At 50.8% G+C, this 25,003-nt stretch overlaps 1 protein-coding gene across 2 annotated transcripts in view; it reads left to right on the forward strand.

Annotated features, from left to right (window-relative positions):
• Window positions 1-25,003, forward strand: part of ABR (ABR activator of RhoGEF and GTPase) — a 119,138-nt gene that overhangs the window by 38,525 nt on the left and 55,610 nt on the right. Inside the window, exons 2-6 of one of the 2 annotated variants that reach the window (XM_088138759.1) lie at window positions 4,248-4,450; window positions 15,251-15,355; window positions 18,351-18,536; window positions 23,042-23,149; window positions 24,693-24,735. In XM_088138759.1, coding sequence (XP_087994885.1) covers window positions 4,325-4,450; window positions 15,251-15,355; window positions 18,351-18,536; window positions 23,042-23,149; window positions 24,693-24,735 — 568 coding nt within the window. In that variant the 5' untranslated portion in view covers window positions 4,248-4,324. Of the gene's footprint in view, window positions 1-4,247; window positions 4,451-10,360; window positions 11,017-15,250; window positions 15,356-18,350; window positions 18,537-23,041; window positions 23,150-24,692; window positions 24,736-25,003 lie in introns of those variants that run through there. The other variant, XM_088138758.1, reaches the window with a different exon arrangement.

A 25,003-nucleotide genomic window follows, 5' to 3' on the forward strand; every position in this document is an offset into this window, starting at 1 on the left:
TGTGGAAAATGCTGCATGAAGAGGAAGGCCAGCGATTTAAATGGGCGACTTAAATGAGTCAGCCAAGCTACCTTCCTCAGTGGAGGGTGTTCATGCTAGGTGAAGAATGTTCACTACACGTAGTCCTCGCTTAACAACCGTTCGTTTAGCGACCATTCAAAGTTATGATGGTGCCAAAAAAAGTGACTTACAACTAGTGCCCAAAGTTATGACCGTCACAGCGCCCCCACAGTCACACGATCACAATCTGGGCATTTGACAACCAGCTCACATTTATGACAGTGAGTCACATGATCGCCATTTGTGACCTTCTCATCTGGCTTCCGGCGAACAAAATCAGTGGGGAACTGTGTGATTCATTTAACGACCGCAGTGATTTGCTTAACGACTGATGCAAAAAAAGGGTCCGGTCACGTGATGATTGGCTTAACGACCACATTCCTTAGCAACCTAAATTCCGGTCCCAATTGTGGTCTTTAAGCGAGGACTACCTGTACTTAACTTGAATAGTGGAGAAATTCTTCTCTTTCAGCGAGTTGGCATTTGGAGTTAGTTGAAGGCAAAGCTGAAATTGCTTTCCTATCACAGGCTGCAAACAGAGTGGTGGTGGCAGGAATTAATTTGTGCTGTTCCTCAGGAGATGAGCAGTCAAGGGTTTTTAGAGGCATGTGTGAACGAACCACACCAAGGGCTGATTCACAGCTGCAAATACATTACATGACCTCATTTTTCGTCCCAGCTGACTTCCAGGAACTTCCGACTAACAAATATGTGCTTATTTTATTTATGAATTTACCAACCATTCCAGCCCAGGTTACTTTAAGCAACAGACACGGCCAGGGAAATTAACTACAGCAACAGAAATGCAGTTGGGTAAAAATGATAATTGGTATCTCATTATAATTTTATAAAGATCTACAATTATAACTGGCACCATTCCCGACATCGGAAAACTTGAGAGCACTTGTGTCTTCTGGAACAGCTGCCTTTTTACAAGCTGCTGGAAGGCCAGAAAAACGGGAGCTCAAATATAGCTCCTCTCACCCCTTGCTCTGCTTTTACCCTCACAACAACCCTGCGAGGAAGGTTCAGGCTTCCAAGCTTATGCAAAAAACGTTATACAGCTGGGCGAGGATTGGTCTTCTAACCTCACAAGGGCTGCTGCAGCCTAGATATCTTGGGGCCGCCGTTCTTAAAATTCCTTAGCCACGCTGGGTGCAAATTGGGGGGTGGGGGGGTGGCTCAGCAGTCAGAAAGTTGTCGAAAGCTACAACCGCAAGGCTGTTTTTATTGCTTGTTGCTTTCCCTGCGTTTGAGACGGAGGGCTGGCAAAACTCCCAAACAAGCTCTTCCAGCATTCACACATGCATGCCGTGTCAGAGATCGAAGAGACCCTGGAGCCCCCCCCCAGTTAAAGAGCGCCCCACGCGCTTGAACACATCTAGGGAAGGAGAGACCCGCCCCCTCTCTGGGCAGGGGGTCCAACTGTCCAGCTGTTTTCGCTCCCTGCAAGTTTTTCCTAACATCCACCTGGAACGCAAGTCCCTCGTGCCACATCCTGCATTCTGGAACAGGAGAAAATGGGTCCCGGCCTCCTTCAGTGCGACCTCCTTTCAGAGATCCTGCTACCCCCCACCCCATTGCTTTTCCCATTTCTCGACACCCCCAGCTCCTCTCTCCCTGCTTCTCTTTCCTGATGATTGGTAGGAGCAAAACTGACATGCCGTTGAAGCCCCTACATTTTGCTTCCTATAAACAGGGTGCTGGTGCTGGTTTCTTCCACTCCCCCCTGCCCCAAGGGCCCGGGGTTGGTTCAGACCCCTGCCCCACTTTCACAGGGGGAGGAGGGGGCCTCCTGTTTCTGCTCCTTCCCTCCCAAGGCTGCACGCTTCCTTTTCGAAGCTGACCCAGCTCTGGACTTGGATTTGGTTGTGTCCGGTGGAGGCGTGTCACGGAGGGCGTTGGAGGCTCGAGGATGCATGATTAATTGTGCAATTCTGGGGAAGTGTGCCAGGGGGAGGGGAGGTTAGATTGGGGGCGGGGGGGGTGGCTGGGAACCTTGGAAAGGCAATGCCCAGGGGGCAGGGGGAGAGGGGAGGAGTAACTGCCAAGTTTCCCTCTTCTTGCTGCAACTCAGTGTTGGTGCCTCTCTGGATTCGGGGTATCCCCGGGCCATACATTTGGGACACCCTTGGCAATAATGCACCCAACCTTCGGGAGGGTTCTGCTTCAGGTCTGGGTGTCTTTTGCAGAAGGGGGAGGGGGAAGCAATGACTGCTCCCCCCCCCACCATTCCTGGTGGGCTGACTCTTTCTCGCCACCTCTCCATGGCAGGATCACCAGCCGTAGCAGCGTTGGTGACCGCTGGAGAATTCAGCACAATGTCTGCCCGATACACGTCACGGGCTACGCCGCTGTGTCGCTTGGTCTTCGAGGGCTGTGAGGACGTGGCATTTCTAGTTTTCTGACCTCATGTTGTGGCTTAGGATGTGTCAGGCTCCTAAACATCAATCTAGAACAGTGTTTCTCAACCTTAGCCGCTTTAAGATGTCTGGACTTCAACTCCCAGAATTCCCCAGCCAGCTATGCTGGCTGGGGAATTCTGGGAGTTGAAGTCCAGATGTCTTAAAGTGGCTAAGGTTGAGATACACTGTTGTAGAAAGCAAGATTCACACTGAATTGCATATGCCAGTTAAAAAGAAGCTAGGATGTAGAAGCTGAAACAGCAAAGTCTAGCCCTGATTAATGAGCGAATGAGTTAACGTGGGTCTCCGTGGATCATCTGAACTCGCCGTCCCCGATCGCTTAGCCGAAGGACTAACGGCTCATTTGCCAGATAAGACTGAACCGCTCGTCCAATCTTTGCTTCTTGTGCTTGGAAATACTTGGGTTTTCTCGGTCTGCTTCCGAGAGTCCTCTTCCAAGACGCTGGAGGAATCCACCCGAGGCGCTTTGCGGTCCCGTCCGCGCGTTGTGCGAGTGCCACGAACTGTGGTTTACTCGGCAAGCCACGGGGAGAGCAAATTAGGGGATAGGGTGATGTGTAAATCCAGGGGGGGACCCCCCTGGTGAATGGCTTTCTGGCATCTTTAGCAACCCTCTCGTTTCCTGCAGCCTGTTCCTTTTGCCCTGAATATTTCCTCCATTTGCCAGGCCGGTTGGACCCTGCAAATGCGTCTTTCCAGACAAAAACGTCCTGCTCACAAATGTCTGTTTTAAACTGAGTTTGGAAAAGAATGTTTGGTGGGAAGAAATTTGCCTAAATTCATTGCCAACCTAGGAACGCGTGCCACGAAAGGGTCCTTTGTGCAAGACCCGACAGGGTTTTTCAGTTTTACGCTCCACCTTTGTGGAATAGTTTCCGTTTGGGAGAGCTGGATTGCCTTTGGAAGGCGGTCCAAACAGAGCTTTTTTTGATTTTTTTGCTTCTTTACAGGTCGTCCTTGTTTAGTGACTGCCTCATTTAGTGACCGTTTGCAGTTGCCCAGTACTATTGCAGCACTGGGCCAGACAGGGCTTTTAATTAATTAGGATTTTAAGCACTGGGCTGGTTGCTTAACATGAACATCACGTTAGGGCGAGACGATGTTTTCTTGCGTTAAGATTTTTATGTCGCTTTTTCTTTCTTTTCTGTAGTGAGCCTCTAGGTGTCCTGGTGGAGTTGGTAGCATACAAGCACGTTGAATAAATAAGGATAATGTGCAAGTTGTCTTTGGCGAGGGCAGCCGAGAAGGCAGGAAAAGTCCCAAGAGAAAAGGGGGTTTAAAAAGAGATATTTTCATTGCCAGGTGGCGTCTTTTCCACCCAGGACCCAAAGCAAAAACATGAAGCAAAAACATGTTTAAAAAATAAAAATTGCTGTGGGCAGGTGGCTTCCACCCAGTTTGGTTTGTCTTTTTGGTAACAATATGGAAGGGATTTGCTAATGCTTTGTTCTGGGATGTTCTTCCAACTCCTGGGACTTCCTGATGGTCTCCCATCCAATGAGTAACGGGGGTTTCCTCTTGCTTTGTTTTTTCCCAAGATCAGCCACGTCTCCACCACTTGCATTAGCATAAAAAATGAAGTCGGCCAGGAGCTGAGCTTGTCTCCTCCCACATCTGGGTATTTTTCTTGGCACAGTACAAAGTGTCCTCTTCTGGAGTTGGGTCCCTCCCCCCCCCCCAATTAATAGAGTAGCTAAATCCCGGGTCTGCTCGCATCCCCGCCCTCGCTCACAACCGATCCTGGTTCCTTCCTTCTCGCAGACTTCAACTACGGCACGGAGGAATATGACGCCGAGGGCAACGAGGAAGTCAGAGTTCAGCCCGGCAGCTCTGAAACCATGCCGTACATCGACGAGTCGCCCACCATGTCCCCCCAGCTCGGCGCCCGCAACCCGGACGGCGGCAGTGGGGGGGGGACCTCCCACGGCGTCTCCCCCACGCCTGCAGATGGACTGGGCCCTGCGGTGAGTGGGGTTCCTGGGCGTAAATGCGGTGGCGGGATGTCTTCCGGTCCTCATTGTTATTACGGATAGCTTTTGGCTAGCTGAAGACACCGGCGTATGATGTGCTCCGTTCCAAGCAAGGCCAGTTTTCGCCCTTCCTGAGTTGAGATGCTGTCCGTTCCTGCTGGGCCCAAATGCTTCTCCAGATTTTTTGGGATGGCACCAAATGCCGTTATTGGTACCCTCAGGACTTTCCTTTCCCACCTGCGCTCAGTCTCTGCTTGAAGGGCTTCAGATTTCCCCACGTTTTCTAGTTCTCTCTCACTGACCCTTTTATCTCCCGCTCCTGCAAGGTGAATTCTCTCTTTTTCTGGCAACTACCGTTGAGTCTGGCTTATTACGGGCTAAAAGTTGATCCGTATGGGAAGTTCCACACCATTTCCACATTTTTGGTCTTGGCCGTTTTTCAATATTTGATCCCACCGGTTTTCTGTTGCTGGCAGCTTGGAATGCTTACTAAGACTCCGGGGGATGAAGGTGGACGCTTGGTGGCGTCTCTGCAAATATTCCCTCGGTGCAACCTCTTTGCCCCCACGTCCCAGGGCTCGACACCCTCCTCCTGCTCTTTGCCCAGCCAGCGTTGACCAGCATGCTGAGTTTCCCAATTTTAGCTTTCTTTCCATTTGTAGGTAGTGACTGTTCCAAGGAATGCAACTTTCTGCCATGGATGAGTTGAGATTCTGTCCATTCCTGTCGGGTCCAAGTGCTTCTGCAGATCTTTTGGGGGGACATCAAACTCACCAGCCACTAATTGGCACTCTGGGATGATGAGGAAGATGATGATGATGATGGCAGATAGACTAGGAGGGGACAGAGAGAGCGTCACTGTCCAGCTGGGTGAAAATTTGATGGCAAGGCTCTGCTTGGTTGGCAGTCCCCAACCAGCCATGTCTAGGCATGTTGGACTGCAACTCCCATAGTTCCCAGCACTTGCTGGCTGGTGGATGATGGGAGTTGTGGTTTAAGAGTTTGAGCAACTGGTCAGTGGAGTCCTCTGCGGTTTGAGACAGTGCCTAGATGTGCACAACGTGGTTTATTTATGCATAAGTAGCTGGGTTTGCACATCATAGTAAACCACAATCAAGCAAATGGGGGATTTTTATCAGCAGCTGCAGAAAACACTGTTGGCTTCCCTTGTTTCCCGTAGAGAATGGTGGAGTGAGTTGCTTGTTCGTATTCCCCGGGGGCAGGAGGTGCCTCAATTTGTCTTGACTTTGAGCCAAATTGATGGAGTGTTTCGATCCCCTGAAACCTCTCTTTCCCGCTTGAGACACTTTGCACACCCCTGATGTACGAACGGAACCCGTTCCCCTCTCCTGGCTTTGCCCGAAGGGGCTGCGATGAAACTGGGACATGACCAGAATTGCAAAAATGCGAATTCTCTGCGAAACAGCACGTCCACCTTTTTATCTCCCAACGACCGCTACGTTGATATGGTGCCGTTAGAAAGGTAGTCTTGGAAGATCTTCATCCCCCTTACAGCAAGATGGTTTTCCCAGGGGGGAGAGAGCTGATGGGGAAGACCCTTCCCCCTTGTAATCTGAGCAAGGCGGTTTTAGCAGTCTGGAGAATTTAGGGGGTTTGGGGCTTGCAGAAGAGCAGGCTCTTTGGTGCAGCAGTTGGAACTGCAGAGAACCAAGAAAAGCTTGGAAAGGGATTTGCCTGTGCAGCTGCAGGCAGGTGACGTGGCAAAGTAGGACCCCCTGCCCTATTATGGGATGGCGTCTCAGGGCTCTCTGGGCGAGCGCCTTGCGAGTATCTTTTATTTGCTGGAGAGTGACATGACGTCATGGCGAACGCAGTGGTGCAACTGGAGAAATGTGTGAATGGTTACCTGCAGTGGGATGTCAGAAGGAGCCGGACTTAACAGAATTTATGAAAAGCATAAGCTTTTGCGAAAATGTATGCTTTTAATAATACCTGTTAGTCTGAACATCAGGCTCCCTCTGATACCATAAACCAGTGTTTCTCAGCCTCGGCAACTTTAAGATGAGTGGACTTCCACTCCCAGAATTCCCCATGCTGGCTGGGGAATTCTGGGAGTGGAAGTCCACTCATCTTAAAGTTGCCGAGGCTGAGAAACACTGCGCAGATCGATGGTCTCCATGAGAAACTAGAGAAACTTTTTCCAAACTAGAAATCCCTCAACATTTGGTGGTTAAGGCTGTTCAAGGTGCCCAGTGACTTGGTTACTAAATTACCTGCTGGCCTTCTTACCTTTTGCAGCGGGAACGAGGCATCTCAGACCCGAGAAAGTTTTCTGGAAGAGTTTGCTAACCCTCCCTTTACGGTAGCTGAGAGCCGGGCATCCAGTGGGGTCCCTCCTATGCTCCGTGGCTGGGCCAGCTGCCCCATCTGGTGGCCACCGCTGGGTATTGCTCTTCTTTTAAAACACACATACTGTACACACAGGCTTCCTAATTTAAAAATAAACTTTGAACGTGATGACGTTTGGGAGCTCGGGGGCAGACCTTTATGGTAGAGAGGGGAAGAGCGGAGCATGGGAAAAAACAGACAACCGTAACTGCATCTGTTTGCAAGGAGGCAGGCCCCCGGAGGAGGAAATTCCTTGTTTTCAAACATCAAATTCACTCTCCAATTTGGTGGCTTTAAGCAGCCGGTCTAGTTCATTTTAGCTTTTCGCTTCTTTGCTGGCTGCGGGGGCTATAGTTAGCCTAGACGGTGTTTCCCAACCTCAGATGTACGGACTTCAACTCCCAGAATCCTCGGCAATGCTTATGCGGGCGAGGGAATTCTGGGTGTTGAAGGCCACCCACCCGGAAGTTGGGAAACACTGCCGAGACGCTTCCTCTTTTAAATGGGCTTCCGTTTGGTCTGCCTAAAATGTTTGCAGATCTGCTTGGCTCACCTCCCACTCTCTCTGCTCGTATTCTTAATTGGAGTTAGAATTTCCCCCGAGCTTCCCTCTGCCAAAAGGCATGCGTTTTTCGGCCTTATTCTCAGGGTACTTGAAAATTTCTTTCCAATTTCTCTTGGTGGCATTTTTCTGCTGGTTTTCTTGTGGGAAATAGTGGACAGTGCTCCTGTTGGATGCTGGGGAGGCATCGTTCCCTGGCAGCCCACCCATCTAGTCTGAAGGAGCCCCCAGGAATGGGTCTCCTGGGATTGAATGGAAGTGCGCCTGGCAGGGGAGGCTGCAGACATTTGGAAAAATGATGGCACAATGACAGACTGGCACGTCTTGGCCAGCTTATTGGTAAATAAGGACAGGAATACCCCATCTGGGACACTCTCACCAGAATTCTCTTTTCCTGTGAAAGAAATTTAAAATCCCACTGTACTTTGGTCAGATTCAGTGAAATCCCATTTGAAAGAATGCAGGATAATTGTTTAAATTTGCTGGGTTTTTTTGCATGGCGTGAGGTTCCTTGTTAGATGGAGACTTTCTTGTTATTTCGCATCTGTTGTCAAATATCTGGGCCAAGGATTGTGATCGAGAGCGGAGGGAAGGTTTGATTCTTTTGCCCTGTGGGGAGGTCTCAGCCCCAAATTTGCCACCCTCGGTGCAGCTGGTCTTTATCTCTGTTGTTAATTCGGTTTGTGGACTTTCAGTGCAAATCTTGCTTTAGGAAAAAGCCTCATCCGTACCCAGCCCTTCGCGCCCCTGCTTTGCAAAATGGGCATGAAAAAAAATCCTTTTATATGAATTCATTGAAAGGGTTTCTGAGGACAACTACTATAAAGCAGTTCTTGGAAAGATACGTTTATATAAATGCTAATCAATTCTGTTTTACTTCTTTATATTTCTATAATGCACGCCCTTAAATGAAGTCTATAAAAGGCTTACAGTTATCCATAACCTCAGGACTGGGTGGGCATCCTGCTATTCTGAGGGATTTTTGTTACAAAGAAAGGTGCCACCAGGTTTCTAGTCCTCATGGAGGCAATGTGTATTTTGGGAAAGGTGCCGTATTGTTTAATATCCAGAGTTTGCCATAGCACACAGTTTTTCCCATAAGCAAATTTCTCTCCCCCACCCTTCCATTTTACCTTCCCAAAATCTTCGCCTTTGGTGGTAGTTTCAGCTGGGCCAAGACATGAATCAGGTGCACATTTAGCACTGAGCTGTGATTTAATGTGTATTAAATAAGCCACCATGGTTGCGTTCGCACAACATGCTAAGCCCCACATCCAAGCAGACTCGAGTGGATTTGAATGCAGGGTGTGAATCCAGACAGACCCTCACCCCAGGTCATCAGACAAGATTCACAGTTGAGGTGGGATCTGACGACCTGTATTGCACAGCAACCCTGTGAGGTCAGCCAGGGAGCTGGACCAATTAGGCAATAACATGGCTGGACAGGGGTTCGAATGCCATTCTTCCATGAGGCCTGGAGCCTTGTTTGCTGAGTATGAATCCCATCTACTTAACCCCCAAATGCGTGCCAGTCTGCCTGTGGCAAGTGAAACTAGATTTCTGTTTTTCTTTGCATGAGTGTTGAAAAATACGGGACGTGGGCAGAGAAAATTTCTTTCCCGCCGGCATCTCTCCTTGGGCAAGATGGCGTCGTATGCAAACTCTGTGGGTTTCGCTTCATGCCCGCATGCTGTGGGTAAATCCACAGTCACGGTCTGAGGCCCTTTTGCACGGCGTATTTGTGACCCCTCCCGCTCGCTCCGGACTGCTTTATTCCCTGTAGTGATTGCTACAGTCATCCGGGAGGAACTAAAGGAGCGCAGCACACGTATGCGCGTGCATGCCACACACAGAAGGCACTGCGCGTTTCGCTCGCTTCTTAGACCAGTGCATCTGGCAGCTTCTGGTTGAGGCCGAATCCTCCTTCGGAGCTGCAGAAACGTTCTGTGCTGCTTGAAGCTGGCCTGTCCTTGAAAAGGGCGGGGGAAATAGTTCGGTCTGTCTGGAGACCCTGCCCCGGCCCCCTTGACGGCCCCATTAACAGCCAGCTGCCATGCGGGGGGGCTACCCATTGCCCAATTCCCCGGGGCCCTGTCCCTTCCCTCTGAAAGTGGCCCCTGTCCGAACGGGTGGCCGGAACACGCCTGGGTGGGGGAAGCGGCCTTCCTTCCCCCCCCCCGAGTGCCCCCTTACTCTTACCGGAGGACCCCAGTTCTTCGCTGTGCGAGAGGGAGGGGAAGCACGTGGCCACATCCACACGGTGCGCCCCGCGCAGTTTGAAGAGGATGCTTCGCGCAGTTCCTCTCGGCGCTGAAGGGCGCCGGTCTCGGCCCCGTTTCTTTCTGGGGGAGACCCCTGAATCCCCGGCCACTCTGGGCTGCCGCCCACCCCTCCCCGCTCTGGGGCGCCCGCGCCGTCGCTGGGCGGCCTGGGCAGCGTGTCCGATCCCGGCAGCGGTTCCCAGCTGGAATCGGCGGCTGCGCCGCGCGGGGGCTTTCGCGCGCTTCCCGCCAGTGGCCAACCGCTGCCCAGAGGCGCCCGTGACGTCACCAGGAATCCCGGGCTCGGGGCCGCCGGAGCCCCCGGACGGGGCCGCCCCGGGCGCCTCCCTCGCGGGCGCAGCGTCGGCGGCAGAGCCGGGAAAGTCCGGGCGCCCGCGCTGGGCGCCGCACCTGCCGCCGCCGCCGCCCGCTCCTCCGCCCGGCGCTCGGAGCGCAGCGGGGGCCGGGGCCGGCTGGTCCGAGGCGCCGCCCGCCCGGCTCCCAGGTGCCCGACTGGCACCTGCCCCGGCCCGGGCCGACTGAGGTGCCAGGGCCCTGCCAGTCCCGCCCCAGCAGATTCCGGGTTCTCCTGTTGGGGGCGGGCCTGCCCGCGCGGGGGCTGCCGCGGAGCCCTCCCCGAGCGGGGGCGGCCGGCCCGCCGGGCACCCGCTTGGCCGGTCCCTGCCCGCTGCTCTGCTCGCCACTTTCCTGCCCGGCCCCCGGACGCCCCGCCGCAGCCTTCCCGCGCGCGCGTGCCCGGGCGTGCGAGTGTGCGCGGGGGGCGCCGTGCCCCGGCCGCGGGCATCGGTGCCCGCCGCCGCCTCCTCCCGCGCGCCCTCCGGGGGGCGGCGCGGCAGCCCTCCCGGAGCGCAGGGCGCCCTCCGCGGGTCGTCCCACCTCCGCGGGCAGGCCGGGCTGTGCCACTTCCTGTTCGCCTTCCTGGCAGCGGCGGGCGAGTCGAGTCGAGCCGGGCCGGGCCGGGCCGGGCCGGGCCGGGCGCGGAAGGAACGGGGCGAGGTCCGACGGCGAGGCCGGAGCCCGGCTGCTCGCCGCCCCGCTGCCCCCGGCGCCGCGACCCGCCAGCCCTGCCCGAGGGCGTGGACGAGCGCCTGCCCGCCCCGGCGGCGGGCGCCCGGCCATGGCCCCCTTCCCGGCCCGGGGGCGGCGCCCGGCCGGCCGCGAGGGGCCCGCGCGCGCTGCCCCGGCGCTCTAGGGGCGACCCCGGCCCGGCCCCGGCCCCGGCCCCGGCCCCGGCCCCGCCGGCCATGGAGGAGGACGAGCACGCGGTCCTCGGCTACCTCGACCGGGTCCTGGAGGAGGAGGAGGCGGCGGCGGAGGCCGGCGGCGAGGGCAAGCCGGGCGCCCCCGGCTCGCTGGGCTCGGCGCAGGTGGGCACCGGAGCCGGGCACTGGAGATGGGCACCGGGGCGGGCGGGGGGCTGACCGCCCCCCAGGACGCCTTGCGGGGGGAGAAGGGTGGGGCGGCCTGCGCGGTGCTGCTGGGTGCCAAGGTGGGAGCGGGCACGGCCGGCGAGGGGGCTCCGCTTTGGGTGGGGCCTGGCAGCGCTCCTGCGCCTCCCCTCCCTTGCCTCTGAACCCTGCTTCTCTCACCCCTGGCCGAGATTCTGTTGCTGGCGATGGAAATCACTCTGTGCATGGGCAGAGGGGACCGCAGGACTCAACACTGGTCTGGACACGTGACAGCACCGCAGTCCCCCCTCCCCCGCCAAAAAAAGGTCTTCTGGGCGGGTCAGCTGCTGTTTGCATGGTTAAAAGCCCGGTGGCTGCAGGTCTACATTCCATGAACAGGGTTTAATTAATCTGGGTTTATTTGTCTGGGGCTTAGCACGTTCCACAAACCCAGCCCTCTTGGGGGGGTTAGATGTGTGTGTTTATGTATGTGTGTATGTTGGGTGAATCCAGCCACTCTTGTGTGTGTTTGTGTGTGTGGAGCGAGGACGATGTCAAAAAAAAAATTTTGTTTTTACTTTCTTGTGTCTGGAATGAAAAGCGACGTTGCGTGTGTTTCGGTTTGGAAGCAAGCAGTGTTTTTGCATCAAGTTCCTCCCCCCCTTCCCCTTTGCCAACTAAAACTAGTGAAAATCCCCAACCCCTTTTCTTATGTAACTTCCTTTCATCCCCCCCCCCCCCCGGAAAGTTTTGGCTGAGAGAAGAAAGGAAGCTTTAGATTAGGACCCTGTTGCGTGCCTCTGAGCATGGGTTGAGGGTTTCTTTTCTCCCCAGGACCGTAGCGTTGCAAGGGCCCCCCGAAGTCATCTAGTCCAACGCCTGCCCAGTCCCCCTCTTTCTTGCTCAGTGTTGCAGCCCCTCGGGGTGAGCGGCTGGGGGGGTTCACGAAGCGAGTAGGAGAACTGCGCTCGGATTTTGGCCCCATCACCAGGTCGCGGCGCGCCGGGGTTGCTTCCTGCCCTGCAAATGGAAGGGGAGAATAACGTCTTCTCCTCTTGCCCCCACAGCAAGGCAAGGCCTGGGGGCCCGCCCTGTGCTGACTTGTTCCTGGGAGCGTGCGGTTGGCAGGGGAAACACCCGATTGAGGTGCCCAGGGCCCTGGGTGGGAAGGCAAAGGAACAGCGAGTCACACCACAGCAGATTCCAGCTTCTCCCGTTGGATTCTTCTTGGGGGGTGCAGATAAAAGGCAATTTTAGGTCCCTGCCCGAAGGGGCTTGCAGTCTGAGTTTGGAAGACTGGATAGGAAAAAGTGGGGAACTTTGAGAAACGCCCAGTGGCACCTCGGTAAGCTAATTTCACATTGGTAAGCGTGTCTCAAGGCAGCGTAGGAGCCCTGCTTGTTTCACAGCAACCCTGCGAGGTAGGTCAGGCTGAAAGATAGCGGCCTTAGATCAACCAGTAAATTCTGCAGCTCAGTGCAGGTTTAAACCAGGTCCTTGCCTTCTTAGGTTTGGGGGTGTTTTTAAGATGGGAGAGGGTTTGAAAGAATAGCGTGATAAAAAAGAGGGAGGCATTTTGGAAGGAAATGCAACATCTGGGGAGACCTGAGTTCAAGTCCACCCTCAGCCGCGGAAGCTCACGGAGATGGCTTTGGGCAGGCGAACTGTCTTAGCCCAGTCTACCCATCAGGGTTGTTGTACGTAAAATTGAATGAGAAAGTACCCCATACTCCTTAAGCCATCAGAGACTGACCATTTAAATTGATCTTCCAAACTGGCTTTATTATGTATTTATTATTATATATTTATGATTTATTACTATTGCTTATAGAGGAAAGGCAGTCCCTCGAAGTAACGTCTTTATGTACAAAGGTGTCTAGCTGTCCAAAACTCACACCCGACAGGGAGCTGGGCACACTTCGACCATCCCCAGCTCGGCATCTCTCTTCCAGGCGTAATTGGAGCCAGGGGGACCCCGTGGATGAATTTGGGGGAGCAACAGAACGGTTTCTCCTCTCGTGTCCCTGCAGTGGCTGCTTTAATGGGGTGGATGTTGGAAATGACAGACCGAGCAAGTTGGTGGGAAAGAGGAAATCCAGCACAGAAGCTTTGCTGGGGAAGTGACGTGGAGCAATGATCAAAGATTGGGGGGGGGGTGTTAAGTCCAAATCTGAGCACCCCTTCCTGTTGGCTGGGGCCTCCCAGAGTCGCTTTGTGTGAGATGGGCGGCTATATAAATGCGATGCGTAGTTCAGCAGAAGCTTGGAAACTTCTCGATTGCCGCTCTTGGAAAATTGAGTCTTGGAAAATGGAACTTTTTCTCCTTCCTGTGGGCTGGTTGGCAGAGAGGTTTTGAATATCTTTCCATCCGATGCGGTGCGGGTCCAGTTGTGGAATGTCCCTCCGATCGCTTTCCGCCATCTGCGTCGCTGGGCGCTTTGCAATGCAAAGGTTTGAGGGCAGTTCCAGAAGTGTTGGAAAATGGATTGCACCATAAAAACAGCCACTGCTTTGTTTTTTTTAAGAGCTAAAAATAAGCCCAGACCTTTTGCCTCCAAGGGTTTTTTTTTCGGTCAGATTGGGTTTCTTTCGTAAGGTGTGTGTAGATGGGTGAGGCAGAGAGGGCTGATGGTGGTGTCGTAAGCTGGGGATGGATGGGAAGTGTGTAAATCTTGGGTTTAAATTTCACCTCCAGCACAAACTCGGCCAGGTGGCTTTGAATAAGACAGATGTCTGGTGCAAAGTGAGATTATGCCTCTGTTGCTCTGGATCACAGGGAGGCTTATTCAGAGCGCGGTGTGTCACACACTTTGAAAAGAAAAAGTGTTTTTTATCAGGCTTTGCTTTGTCCGCAATTTGTAGGTGGTTCTCAGGCACGGTACAATTTATCTTCTTTATTTCCTTACCAAATTCCTGCCCTGCCACGTTGCATAGGAACTGGAGGTGGTATAGAATTAAAACCACAAAGAACAGCCGATCCATAGATTAATCTATACAACTCGTCTTGCCTCTTGGCCTGGAGGGGATTTGAACATTAAATCCCAGTTTTGTCATTTTATTTATTTATTTATTTTGGAAAGATGCGGTCGGTGGGTCTCACGGTTGTTTAATCCCTTTTGCGCTTTGTTGGTTTTGCAAAAGCGAGATTGGAACTCGGTGCCAGTTCTTTACGGGAGGGCAGAATTAAAGGCAAAGAGCAGATCTGACCGAATGCCATCCTAGGATTTGCACCGCCGTGATAAGATGGTCGAAAAGCAGCTGTTTTTCTGCCCTCATCACGCCGCAGATGACTGACCGGCAGAACTCTTGAAGCTGGCCTGGATCCTTTTAGGAAGATGGGGGCATGAAGAACATCTGAAGGGCCACTGAGAAGGATGTTTTGGGCCTCCAGAGGCTAAAATTGCTCCAGTTAGTTTCAAATTGGACTCTCGCTGGACAGGTCCTCCCAAACTGGCACAGCTTATCCTGCAAGGGAATTTCCTGATGGGGACGCACGTAGAGCTGACTTGGTGTTAATCGTGGCTGGGAAATGCACGTGTGTATGTGAGAGGGAACTCCACAACGTTGTGGGTTTTGATTCCTTCTGTTTTCCACCCCTCCCCAGTTTTCCACTGGTGGTCAGTGTTTAAATCAGTGTTTCTCAAATTTGGCCACTTGAAGATGGGCGGACTTCAACTCCCAGGATCCCCCAGCCAGCAAAGTCCGCCCATCTTCAAGTGGCCAAGTTTGAGAAACACTGATTTAAATGGCAGGTGCCAGTTTTAGAGAATAAAGTAAGTGAAAGTAATAAAAGAATAAAAAAGTAATGCAACCAAACCAGGAAGAACAAGGCCAAGGATGAGGATTGTGTTGTGAGCCGAAGATCTGAAGGAAGAGGGAATGGGTCGAGAGGAAGGGAAAACAGGACGAGGGGTAGGACGGAGTTGATGAGATGCTGAAGAAAGAAGGGGTGAAACGTTGAAAGAATAAAACACCCCCACTCAGCTTCCTTTCCTTCTCCTCCTCTTATCTTTTAATTTCTTTGTCCTGCCGTGTCTTGCTCCTTTTCTATGCGCTGCCTCGCATCGATAGGCATGGAAGCGCGTGTGAAAGAACCGTCATTTGCGCGAGGACGATCTCTTTCTCCCGTCTTTATTTTCCTCCGCAGCCGAGCCTCGTTTGGATCTCCCCGAGGGACCGGGACCCTTTTAACTTTGCCCCCTCCCTTTCGCAGGGCGAACAAGATGCCGGGAAAGGGGTGGAAATGCGGAGGCTGGTGCTCAAGGACTTTCTGGCCAGCGAGGAGATGTACATCAACCAGCTGGAGGCGCTGCTGTTGGTGAGTGCGGCTGGCCAAGGCAGGGGTTGGGGGGGTCACGTGCGCCTCGTAAATGGATTTTTTTTTATTATTATTTTTTTTACTATGGAAGTTGGAGAATTGCAGATTTTTTCGCGGGGGCGGAGTGGGGAGGAAGACGCCACACGAGCATGCAAAAGGAAGAGGGTGAAAACTCTGTCCTTTTGGCAGCCGTGGGAACAGCCTCTGTTTCCCCACTGACGGCCAGTCGTTTTCACTTTGAAAGCTTGCATGCAAGGAGTGAAAGCTGTTTGTGGTTTGTTCCCTAAATTGGGTTCTTGCGAGAAGAGAGGCCTTTCTGAGGTCTCTCTTCCCGCAGTGGTCAATAAGGGCTCTTGGATCAAAGAGAACAACTTTTGTCTCCAAAACAGACGGCAAGGCACTTTTAGGAAGTTTATTCTGGCTTCCCGAACATTTGGTACTCCCTGGCTGACCTTGTTGGGGGCTGGAAACTATAGAGGGTTGAGCTTGGCTACTCCTTGGATGGGGGACCACTAGGAAATCCCAGAAGAGTGTGATGGAATGGAATTATGAAGGCCAGGCTCAGGGAGAAAAACATTTTCTTTCATCTCCTGAGGCGCGTGGGAGATACAAGAGGATGAGACTGCCAACTCCCTGAGGAATTCACAGTCTTGTGGCTGGCATTACTTGGGAGCTGGGGTTTCAGTCTGGGAAGATTCTTGCTAGAGGTTGTAGCTAATAAACATTGCTGGACTGAATTTACATGGTCTCTTGGAGTTCCTTGGGCTAGGCCTGACAAAGAGAGAGAGAACACTATACAGGTAGTCCTCGACTTATGACCATTCGTTTAACAACTATTCGAAGTTATGAGCCGCCCAGAGTCACCCGTTGGGGGAGATGGGCAGCATACAAATTTAATAATAAATAAATACAAATAAATAAAAATAAATGATGGCGTTAAAAAAGTGACTTATAACTGGTCCTCACACTTACGACTGTTGTAATGTCCCCACGGTCACGTGATCAAAGTTCAGGCACTTGGTAACCGGCATGTATTTACAATGGTTGCGGTGTCCCTGGGTCATGTGATCACCATTTGCGACCTTCCCAGGGGGCTTCTGACAAGCAAAGTCAATGGGGGAAACTGGATTTGCTTAATGACCATATGGTTTGCTTAACGACCACAGCAAAAGAAGTTGTAAAATTGAGCACAACTCACTTAACAACTGCATCGCTGCATGGTCGATGGAAGTTCCGGTCCCAATTGTGGTCATAAGTCGAGGACTACCTGTAAACCGCTTCCGTAATGTTGCCCGGATAGCACCATGGACTTGCCCTCGGACTTACCAGGCACTGAGCTTGATGTGAAGGAGATCTGACTCGACTGCGATCCTGCAGAATTTCCTATAAACGCAGCCCTTCATGAGGCCACGTCTTGCGGCAGGGAGTTCCGCACGTCTTATTTCGCAGAAAGTCTCTTCTCCCGCCACATCTGGAACAGGTTCCCCAGGGGGAATATTGATAGCTCTCAGTTCCTGTTCCTGGCCCGGCTGCCGAGCCGAGCCGAGCCGGGTCTGCCTTGCCTTGCCTTGCACAACAGCCACGGGGACCGCGAGGGGGCGAGTCTCTCTTCTCCTTTATTCTGGTTCCCTGCGAAACCCGTGGAAGGTGGAAGTGGGAAGGACCGTGGGGTGGAGGGTGGGGATTTTTCTAAAGCTTTCCAGCCTTTCTAAGAAGAGACGGCTGGGTGTTTTCCAAGACTCCTCTTCGCTATTGAACTTTAAGTCCCGGGGGTGGTGAGACGTTGCCCATCTGAATTAGGGGGGCGTCATCAGGATGCAGCGTTAGGCCAAGGGGGAAGGATTCGGCATGGCCCACAACGGGGGAACGGGGGGCAAAGATGGCGGAACTGGCTCAGACGGCCACGTTGACTTCTCTGATTGGAGAAAAGGCAGGATCTACCTTTATTGCTGACTGGAGACCCCTTACAGACTTCTTGCGTGAAAGAGAAAAAAGACGAACTTCTGGTTTTGATGATTAGGAAAAAAATAGTTTATAGAAAAAACGAGAGTCATGTTGTAACCATAGAGTAAGAGGTAAATTTATACTTACAACTGTTGTAGAGAAAATTGGAAGCTACTTCTTTATATTTTCTTTGTTTACTTTCTTCTTTTCTTCTTTTCCTTTTTTCCCCTCTATATTAGTTTTTGTTAGTTTTCATCTTTCTTTTTTAAAATTTTAATAAAATCATTTTTTTATTAAAAAGATGCAACATTAGCACACTTCTGCAAGGACTCAGAAAATAGAGGCTTGGAAGAATGACCGGGAATCCAGATTGCTTAGAACCTCTGCTTCCGTTCTAAAAACAGAAAGCAAGTTCCTGGCCCTCATGGGCCATCTCCTGAGAAAATGCAGAATGAGATTTACTAGGACTTTGCACGAAGGCCCTCTCCTCCTTGCAAAGGAGGCCTTCCACCCATCTTAAAGCGTGCTGGCTGGGGGATTCTGGGCGTTGAGGTTCACCCATCTTAAAGCATGCTGGCTAGGGGATTCTGGGAGTTGAAGTCCACCCATCTTAAAGTTGCCAAGTTTGAGAAACACTGGACTACAGCTTCCATCTGCAGCCAGCACCTCCATAATGGCTGGGGGTGATGGGAAAGGTTGTGCCCCCAGGGGCCAGTGCCATAGATGATGTGGCCATGAGTGATATAGCAGTGAAAGTGTTGGGTTAGGGCTGGGAAGGTCTGGGTTCAAATCTACCCTTGGCCTCAGAAACTCCCTGATTTCAGGCCAGTTCCTCTCTCTCCACCCAGCCTCCCTCACAGGGCTGTGGTTGTGGGGATAAAAAATAAGGGAGATCCCCGTGGAAGGCTGTTTGTGTTCCTGGAGGAAAGTTGGGGTGGAAATCTCAGAAATCAGATGAATCAAACCAAGAGAGATCCTTGTTCCCTTGCTTGTGGGTGGGGGTCCCAGGGGTTATTCCCTTCTTTGATGGTCCTTCCCTCCCCACCCGCAGCCGATGAAGCCGCTGAGGGCCACGGCCACCACCTCCCAGCCCGTCCTCACCATCCAGCAGATAGAGACCATCTTCTACAAGATCCAGGACATCTACGAGATCCACAAGGACTTCTACGACAGTCTCTGGCCCCACGTGCACAACTGGGACAGCGAGGTGGTCCTCGGGCACCTCTTCCAGAAGCTGGTGAGTCGCCCTCGTTGCCGCCTTTTGGCGTGAAACCGAAGAAAATGAAATGGTGACGTGTGGTTTGGTAGAAAAAATGTGAGCAATGCTGTGACCACAGAGCGGTGTCTCTCAACCTCAGCAGCTTGAAGATGTGTGGACTACGACTCCCAGAATTCCATGCCAGCTGGCATGGAATTCTGGGAGTCGAAGTCCACACATCTTCAAGCTGCTGAGGTTGAGAGACACTGCCCTAAAGGAAGAGGTTAATTTACGTTTATACTTCTAACTTGTAAAGAAAATCGGAACTCCCTTCTTTACCATTTTTATCTTTTGTCTTTCTTTTCTGCACGTTTAGCTGTTCTTTCCCTGTTTCTTTCCTTTTTCTTCTCTCTTCATTCTAATTATGAGTTCTTGTTCGTTTTTATCTCTCTCTTTAAAATTTTAATAAAGATGGATAGGTAGATTTTTTTTAAAAAAACAGAATTTTTTAATAAAGATAGATAGATAGGTAGGTAGGTAGGTAGGTAGGTAGATTAGATAGATAGATAGATAGATAGATAGATAGATAGATAGATAGATAGATAGATAGATAGATAGATAGATAGATAGATAGATATGTAGGTAGGTAGATAGATAGATAGATAGATAGATAGATAGATAGATAGATAGATAGATAGATAGATAGATAGATATGTAGGTAGGTAGGTAGGTAGGTAGGTAGGTAGGTAGATAGATAGATAGATAGATAGATAGATAGATAGATAGATAGATAGATAGATAGATAGATAGATAGATAGATAAAGAGATAAAGAGATAAAGAGATACATAGAGAGGTAGGGAGGTAAATTAGGTAGGTAGATAAATAGATACATAGGTAGGTAGATAGGTAAATAGGTGGGTAGGTAGGTGGGTTCGTAGGTAAACAGGTGGGTGGGTAGGTAGGAAGGTAGACAGACAGACAGACAGATATTTGAAAAAAAACCCAGAAGCTGGTGAGTCTGGCTCATGCCTCCTGCCGGTTCCTGGCCCCACCGGCTCTTTCGGCAGCCTTCTGCCCCACACGGAAGGGTCCCCCTAAGTGCTCACGGGTGCAGGGGGGTCTGGCTCCCCCAGCCCACCAAGATCTGCCCCAGCGGGTTTAGTTTGGGCTTTGCTCTGGCCTGAACCGAACCCTGGCTGTGATTTGCAGCCCAGCGCAATGGGCGAATCGCGCCAGTCGGGGATGGTCAACGTGGAGGCAGCCCTGATAACCGTGGAGCTGCGTGGTGGGTGACTCGGGCCATAACACCACGTCCCGGTTGCCTCTGCAATCCGTGGCTTTCTGCCTCGCCATTGGATAAAGGAAACATTGATCGGCTTCGCACCTGGCTCTAACCCATAATGCGGTGTTCGTTTGCTTTAGCTCAGTCCGGTGTGAACCCAGCCCATTAGGGCTGATTCAGTAAATCATGGTTAAAAAACAGATTAACTGGCTGTGCGACCCTCGCCCCTGTTCAGTGTGCCGAGCTTCTGTCCTCGTGTGCAGAATCACTCCAGCTGCATTCATACATCTCATGTTTAAATGAATCATGGTTTATCCAACTAACCTAGGCTTCCCAGGACATAGTACCCTGAACTGTAGTTGGCTAGTTTCTGGTTTAGTGTGCCTAGCAGAGAAAGGAGATCACATCTGGGTGCAAACTTTGTGCTTAGCCAGAGTATGTGAACCCAGCCATTAGCTTTGTTAATAGATCTTCCAGGTCCTAAGGCAGTCTACCTCTGAAAATATATTGATGGAGAACAGCTAATGTCTTTACGCCTTTTACTTGAGAACTCAGGGAAATAGTCGTGATGGCTAAAGGATTTGAAGAACCATCTTTCCCCTTGATGAGCAAAAATGAGTTGTTCCTCTGTCTTTTTTTTTTTTTTTTTTTTTACATAAATGGCCAGTTTTGTTTTAGAGTTTGTCTGGACTAAGCTTCTGCGTGGGGAGAGACTGGCCCACTTTCTCTTCTTTTCATCCTCTGAAAGTTTTGGCTGCCAGCCTTGGATATGGGTTTTTTATTAATTCAGAGAAATGAGGTCACTTATTAAGAGTGGGAAATCCCGCCCCCCCCCCGCCCTTCAGCCTTGGTTTAGTCTAAATATTATCAGAATTTGGGAAGAAGGAGGGGGCACATGTTTACCCAGTTTTTCAGTCAAGGAGCAACCGCATCCAGAACATATATGCATGGCCATATTACAGGGAATCACCAAATAAATATTTTTGGTATTTTTGGGGAACTTGCTGAAAACACCCTGGTAGTCCCATTGAAATCAGAAACATGGTTGATGTGATTCCCATATTTTTTTCCCAGTGGAATCAGACAGAACTTTTAAATGCAGATTAAAAAGCTGCCTTTAGGCATGCAGGCTGGGAAATTCTGGGAGTTGAAGTCTGCACATCTTAAAGCATGCTGGCTGGGGAGTTCTGGGAGCTGAAGTCCACAACTCTGAAGTCCTTAAAATGGCCAAGGATGAGAAACACTGCTCTAGGTGTTGCTTGACCTGAATGTTTGTCAGGATTTTCTGTTCCTTTGATTAGGTAGGGTTTTAGGGTTTAGCCTTAAATATTTGCACCTTGTTTTTCAAAGCAGGTTTCCAAAGTGTTTTACAACAGCAATGCATCTTCCCAAACAAATGCACAGAATTAACTTCTGTCAAAATAACAGTTAAAAATATTAGCCTTTTGCTTTAGAAAGGGAATTTCTAAGGGGAATTTCTAAAGGGAAAGGCTAATACTTTTAAAATGCTATTTTGGCAGGAAGAAAGATAATCTAAGCTATAAAATAGACTTATGTTATCAAATCAACCATTTGGTACCTTTCTGATTAGCTGTTTTGGGATAATCTCTTGAGCTGTTCATCGGGCTGGACGTTCTTCTGTTTGGGGCTATGTTAAGAAAATATGTATGCGAACTCTTGTTATTCTGGTTTTGGAAGGATGCACTCCAGCTTTCCAAATGAAATGCCATCTGCCACGTTTTGGACTATCAGACCCATCGCCAGCTTCTGTCGGCTATGGATAATGGAATCTATTTGGAGGGCCCTCTCTTGGGGACAGGGGTGTTAATTAAAGAATTTCCCCTGTTTGGCGACTGCAGGTCCTTTACGTGGAGATGAGATGTCATGTTGCAGACGCTGCCTCTTGCTTGTCACAGGGCCCTGAAATTCTGAAGACCTTTTCTTACAAAAGTGGGATTTATGTCAGAAAGGCTGAGTGCCACCCTTAAGAAGGGTGCCGACAAACTGGACATTTCCGGGGTGGCATTGCTGGTGGCTAGAAACCACCCTTACAAGGAAGACAGACAGAGAAACAAACAAAATTTTATTTATAACGCTCCTCCGCTGGGATGTGTCCAACCACAATAAAAATGTGAAGAAATAAGAATAAACAGCAGTTAAAATTATACAAGAGGAATAAAATCTGTGAACATCGAGATATATTTACCATCTCCTGCTCATGCAATGATAAAAATCCTCAGCTGACCCAGCAACTAACTTTGCTAATAAGTTTTACATAAAACACGTTGCTCACAACCCTTTCCACCAGTTGGTTTGCTTTACTGGATAAACACTTTTTCAAATCTTTCTTAAATGGATGCACGGAGCCAAGTGGGGCAGGGGAGAGAATTGCACAGCCAGGGGCCCAGATGCTGAAGTGCCCACCGAGGAGATGAAGCTACGTGGGAAAAGGGAGTGGGAAGAAGATCCTGTCTTAGGAGTCATGTTGGGTAGGATCTTACCTGGGGCAGGTAGTGGGGGAGAGAAGATGAAAGCAGGTCCTGCCTGTTGAATATTGGAAGAGCTGCTGGGCAAGGAAGCAGCAGACGCTCCCTTTGCCGAATCAGAACTTGCCTGAAAAAGCCCTTTTTGGCAAAACTTTTGGGGGAACTTTTTAGCAGAAAGAGTGGCTTGAAAGTGGAATATGGGGGGGGGGGGGCTGCAGTGCACAATTCCAGGAAGAGAAGGAGGAGATTCCAAGCATCTCTGTTGCCCCTCGGTATCCAACTCTAGCCAAGCATTTTGCATACAGAATTGGGTTTCTCCTATCTATCTATCTATCTATCTATCTATCTATCTATCTATCTATCTATCTATCTATCTATCTATCATGATTGTTTTTTCAGGGAGCCCCTGAACCCCTCTTCCTTTGGGGCAAGGGGTGGCCCGTGCAGACCTGAGCAGATACAGTTTTCCAAATTACACGGTGGTTTTGTGGCATAAATCACAGATGCCCTTTGGGTGAGCTGGGATTGCAGACCCCAGATTCTGCAGACTGCAGGTGGGCAGGCTGAGGATGATGGGAGCTCTAATCCAACACATCTGGAGTTTGCTGGACTAAGTCCTTTTTGGCCTGCCAAAACTTTTTGGATGTGAGATTTTAACCGTAGAGATGAGCAAAAAAAGGAACAAGATCCAGTGGATCTGAGGGAATCAACTTCTGATGGCTTTGGCAATTATGGAGTTTTTCTCCATAGTCAATACCCTTTCTCTCCACAACAGGCTTCCCAGCTGGGGGTTTACAAAGCTTTTGTGGACAACTATAAAATTGCACTGGAGACAGCTGAAAAATGCAGCCAAAATAACATTCAGTTCCAGAAAATATCAGAGGTGAGTTTCAGTGAAGACTGTTGACACCCACTGCTAAATCCCATTATAACAAGCCGTGAGACTGAACAGGCGATGAGAGATTAACCTCCTCCTCCTTTTTTTAAAAAAAGCTCGTTGTTAAACAAAGATATAGCAGTAATAACAATAATGAGGTATAACATTTTAAAGTGTAAAACAAAACAAAGGCATTAAAAATCGGTATCGTGAACAAGAGATGCCATAAACGTTTAACAGATTTGCTTCAAAATGCTTGTCCCTTATTAAAAAAAGATTCATAGCAAATGTTCACAAAGAGGATATTGTGCATTACTCTTCTCCAGTGTTACAAAACGTTTGGTTCGATTGTCCCCCATGCGTAAAAAGCCCATGTTCTTGGTCCCTTCCTAAATCAAAAATCAAGGATTTCATGTGAATTCCAGTCCCCAATACAGCAAGAACAGGCCAAGCCCAAACCACGTGAGTTAATGCTCCAGTTTCCGAATTTCAGCAGATGACAAGCCCGAACGTGTCAGAATTAGTGAAATTGTGGCTGAATGGGAATTTTTTTTTTTCCTGTGGATCTCAGTGGCGCTTTCTAGATTAATGCAAGTAGAGGAAGATGGATCTCCCAAGGAATGTCTGTGGCCAAATCCCATTTCAATACGGGCTGTTCATTTATATCTTGCAGCTGACCAGCTGTTGGCCTCTGTCATGCAGCAGGCAAAATTGTACATAACAGATGTTACGGATGTTTGCTTTGGGGAGGGGCCATTACAGAACATGCGCTTTGCATGTTGACATGCGCAGATGTCCGAACTAGGGAGGGGACAGTGCGGAGAGAACATAATCTTGGACTGTGCAATAGGCGGTCAGCACCGTAAATAAATGGATCTTCCACAGTTCGTGGCAAGCTATCTCACCTTCCCCAAAATGGCCGCTCAGCCTGCTTTTGAGTACCCTGCTCAAAGAGCTGGGCTTCAGGGATTATTGGTCCAAGACAATGCTGGGGTGCAAAAATGTGGGGAGAGTAAGTGTGCAAGGTCAAAGAGCTTTCTGTGTTCGTTTCTGACTTTTCCAGTGCAAGCAGGGCAAAATGGGCGCCTTGCCTAAGTTTAAGAGGAGTCCAGCGGGCCGTTATCTCTGCCGCTGCAAGTCCACTTTTATTCCTGTTCCTCCTCCCAGAAGCCTTTTGTCTCGAAGTCTTTTCTTCCCAAAGCCCAGGGGTGTGTGCATGCGTGCATGTGCGTGCAAGTATGCCTTTGGCCTCCGCGGCAGGCAGCCGTGTTCGGCTGTGGCTGCAAGCCCCCCTTTGCACGCCCTCCGAGGCACTTGCTCGCTCAAGAAACCGTCCTCCGCCCGATGCTCCCTTGGGCTGGCTCGGAGGTAGTTTTCTCCCTGGAAAATTATGAGGAAGGGAAAGGCCAGGAAGAGCCGCCTGGACCCCCCAGCTGGGGCCAGGCCCCTGGATGCGCTCGCTTCGGGGCAGGCCCCCTTGACCTCCAGGGGTCTTCCTTCCGGGGTCCAGCTGCTGTCGTGGCCTCTGCTGATTTTTTCCTTTTTGCAGGAGCTGAAAGTGAAGGGGACCCACAGTTTTGTCACCATGGAAGGTAACCAGTCTCTGCTCTCCTGTTTTGGGGTGGTGGGGTGGTGGTGGGAGGGGGTGTATTTCAGCCTATCAGGTGATGTGTCCCCATCCTTTGTCTGCCTTCCCTTCCCGGGGTCCCCGCGAGATGAAGGATCTGCCTGGCGTGTGTTGGCGGTGAGCCCTTCCCCTGCTCCTGGGGAGAGAAAGAGGAGGGGGCTGCCCTCTTTGGCATGCTCGCAGCGTTTGGCAGCCCCTCACTCCCTCTTCTCCCTCCCCCTCCCCTTTCTCTT

Source organism: Python bivittatus, unplaced genomic scaffold, assembly GCF_059951505.1.
Source record: "Python bivittatus isolate LINGU-HERP-01145 unplaced genomic scaffold, Pbiv_v1 ctg000240_np1212, whole genome shotgun sequence".
Lineage (NCBI taxonomy): Eukaryota > Metazoa > Chordata > Lepidosauria > Squamata > Pythonidae > Python > Python bivittatus.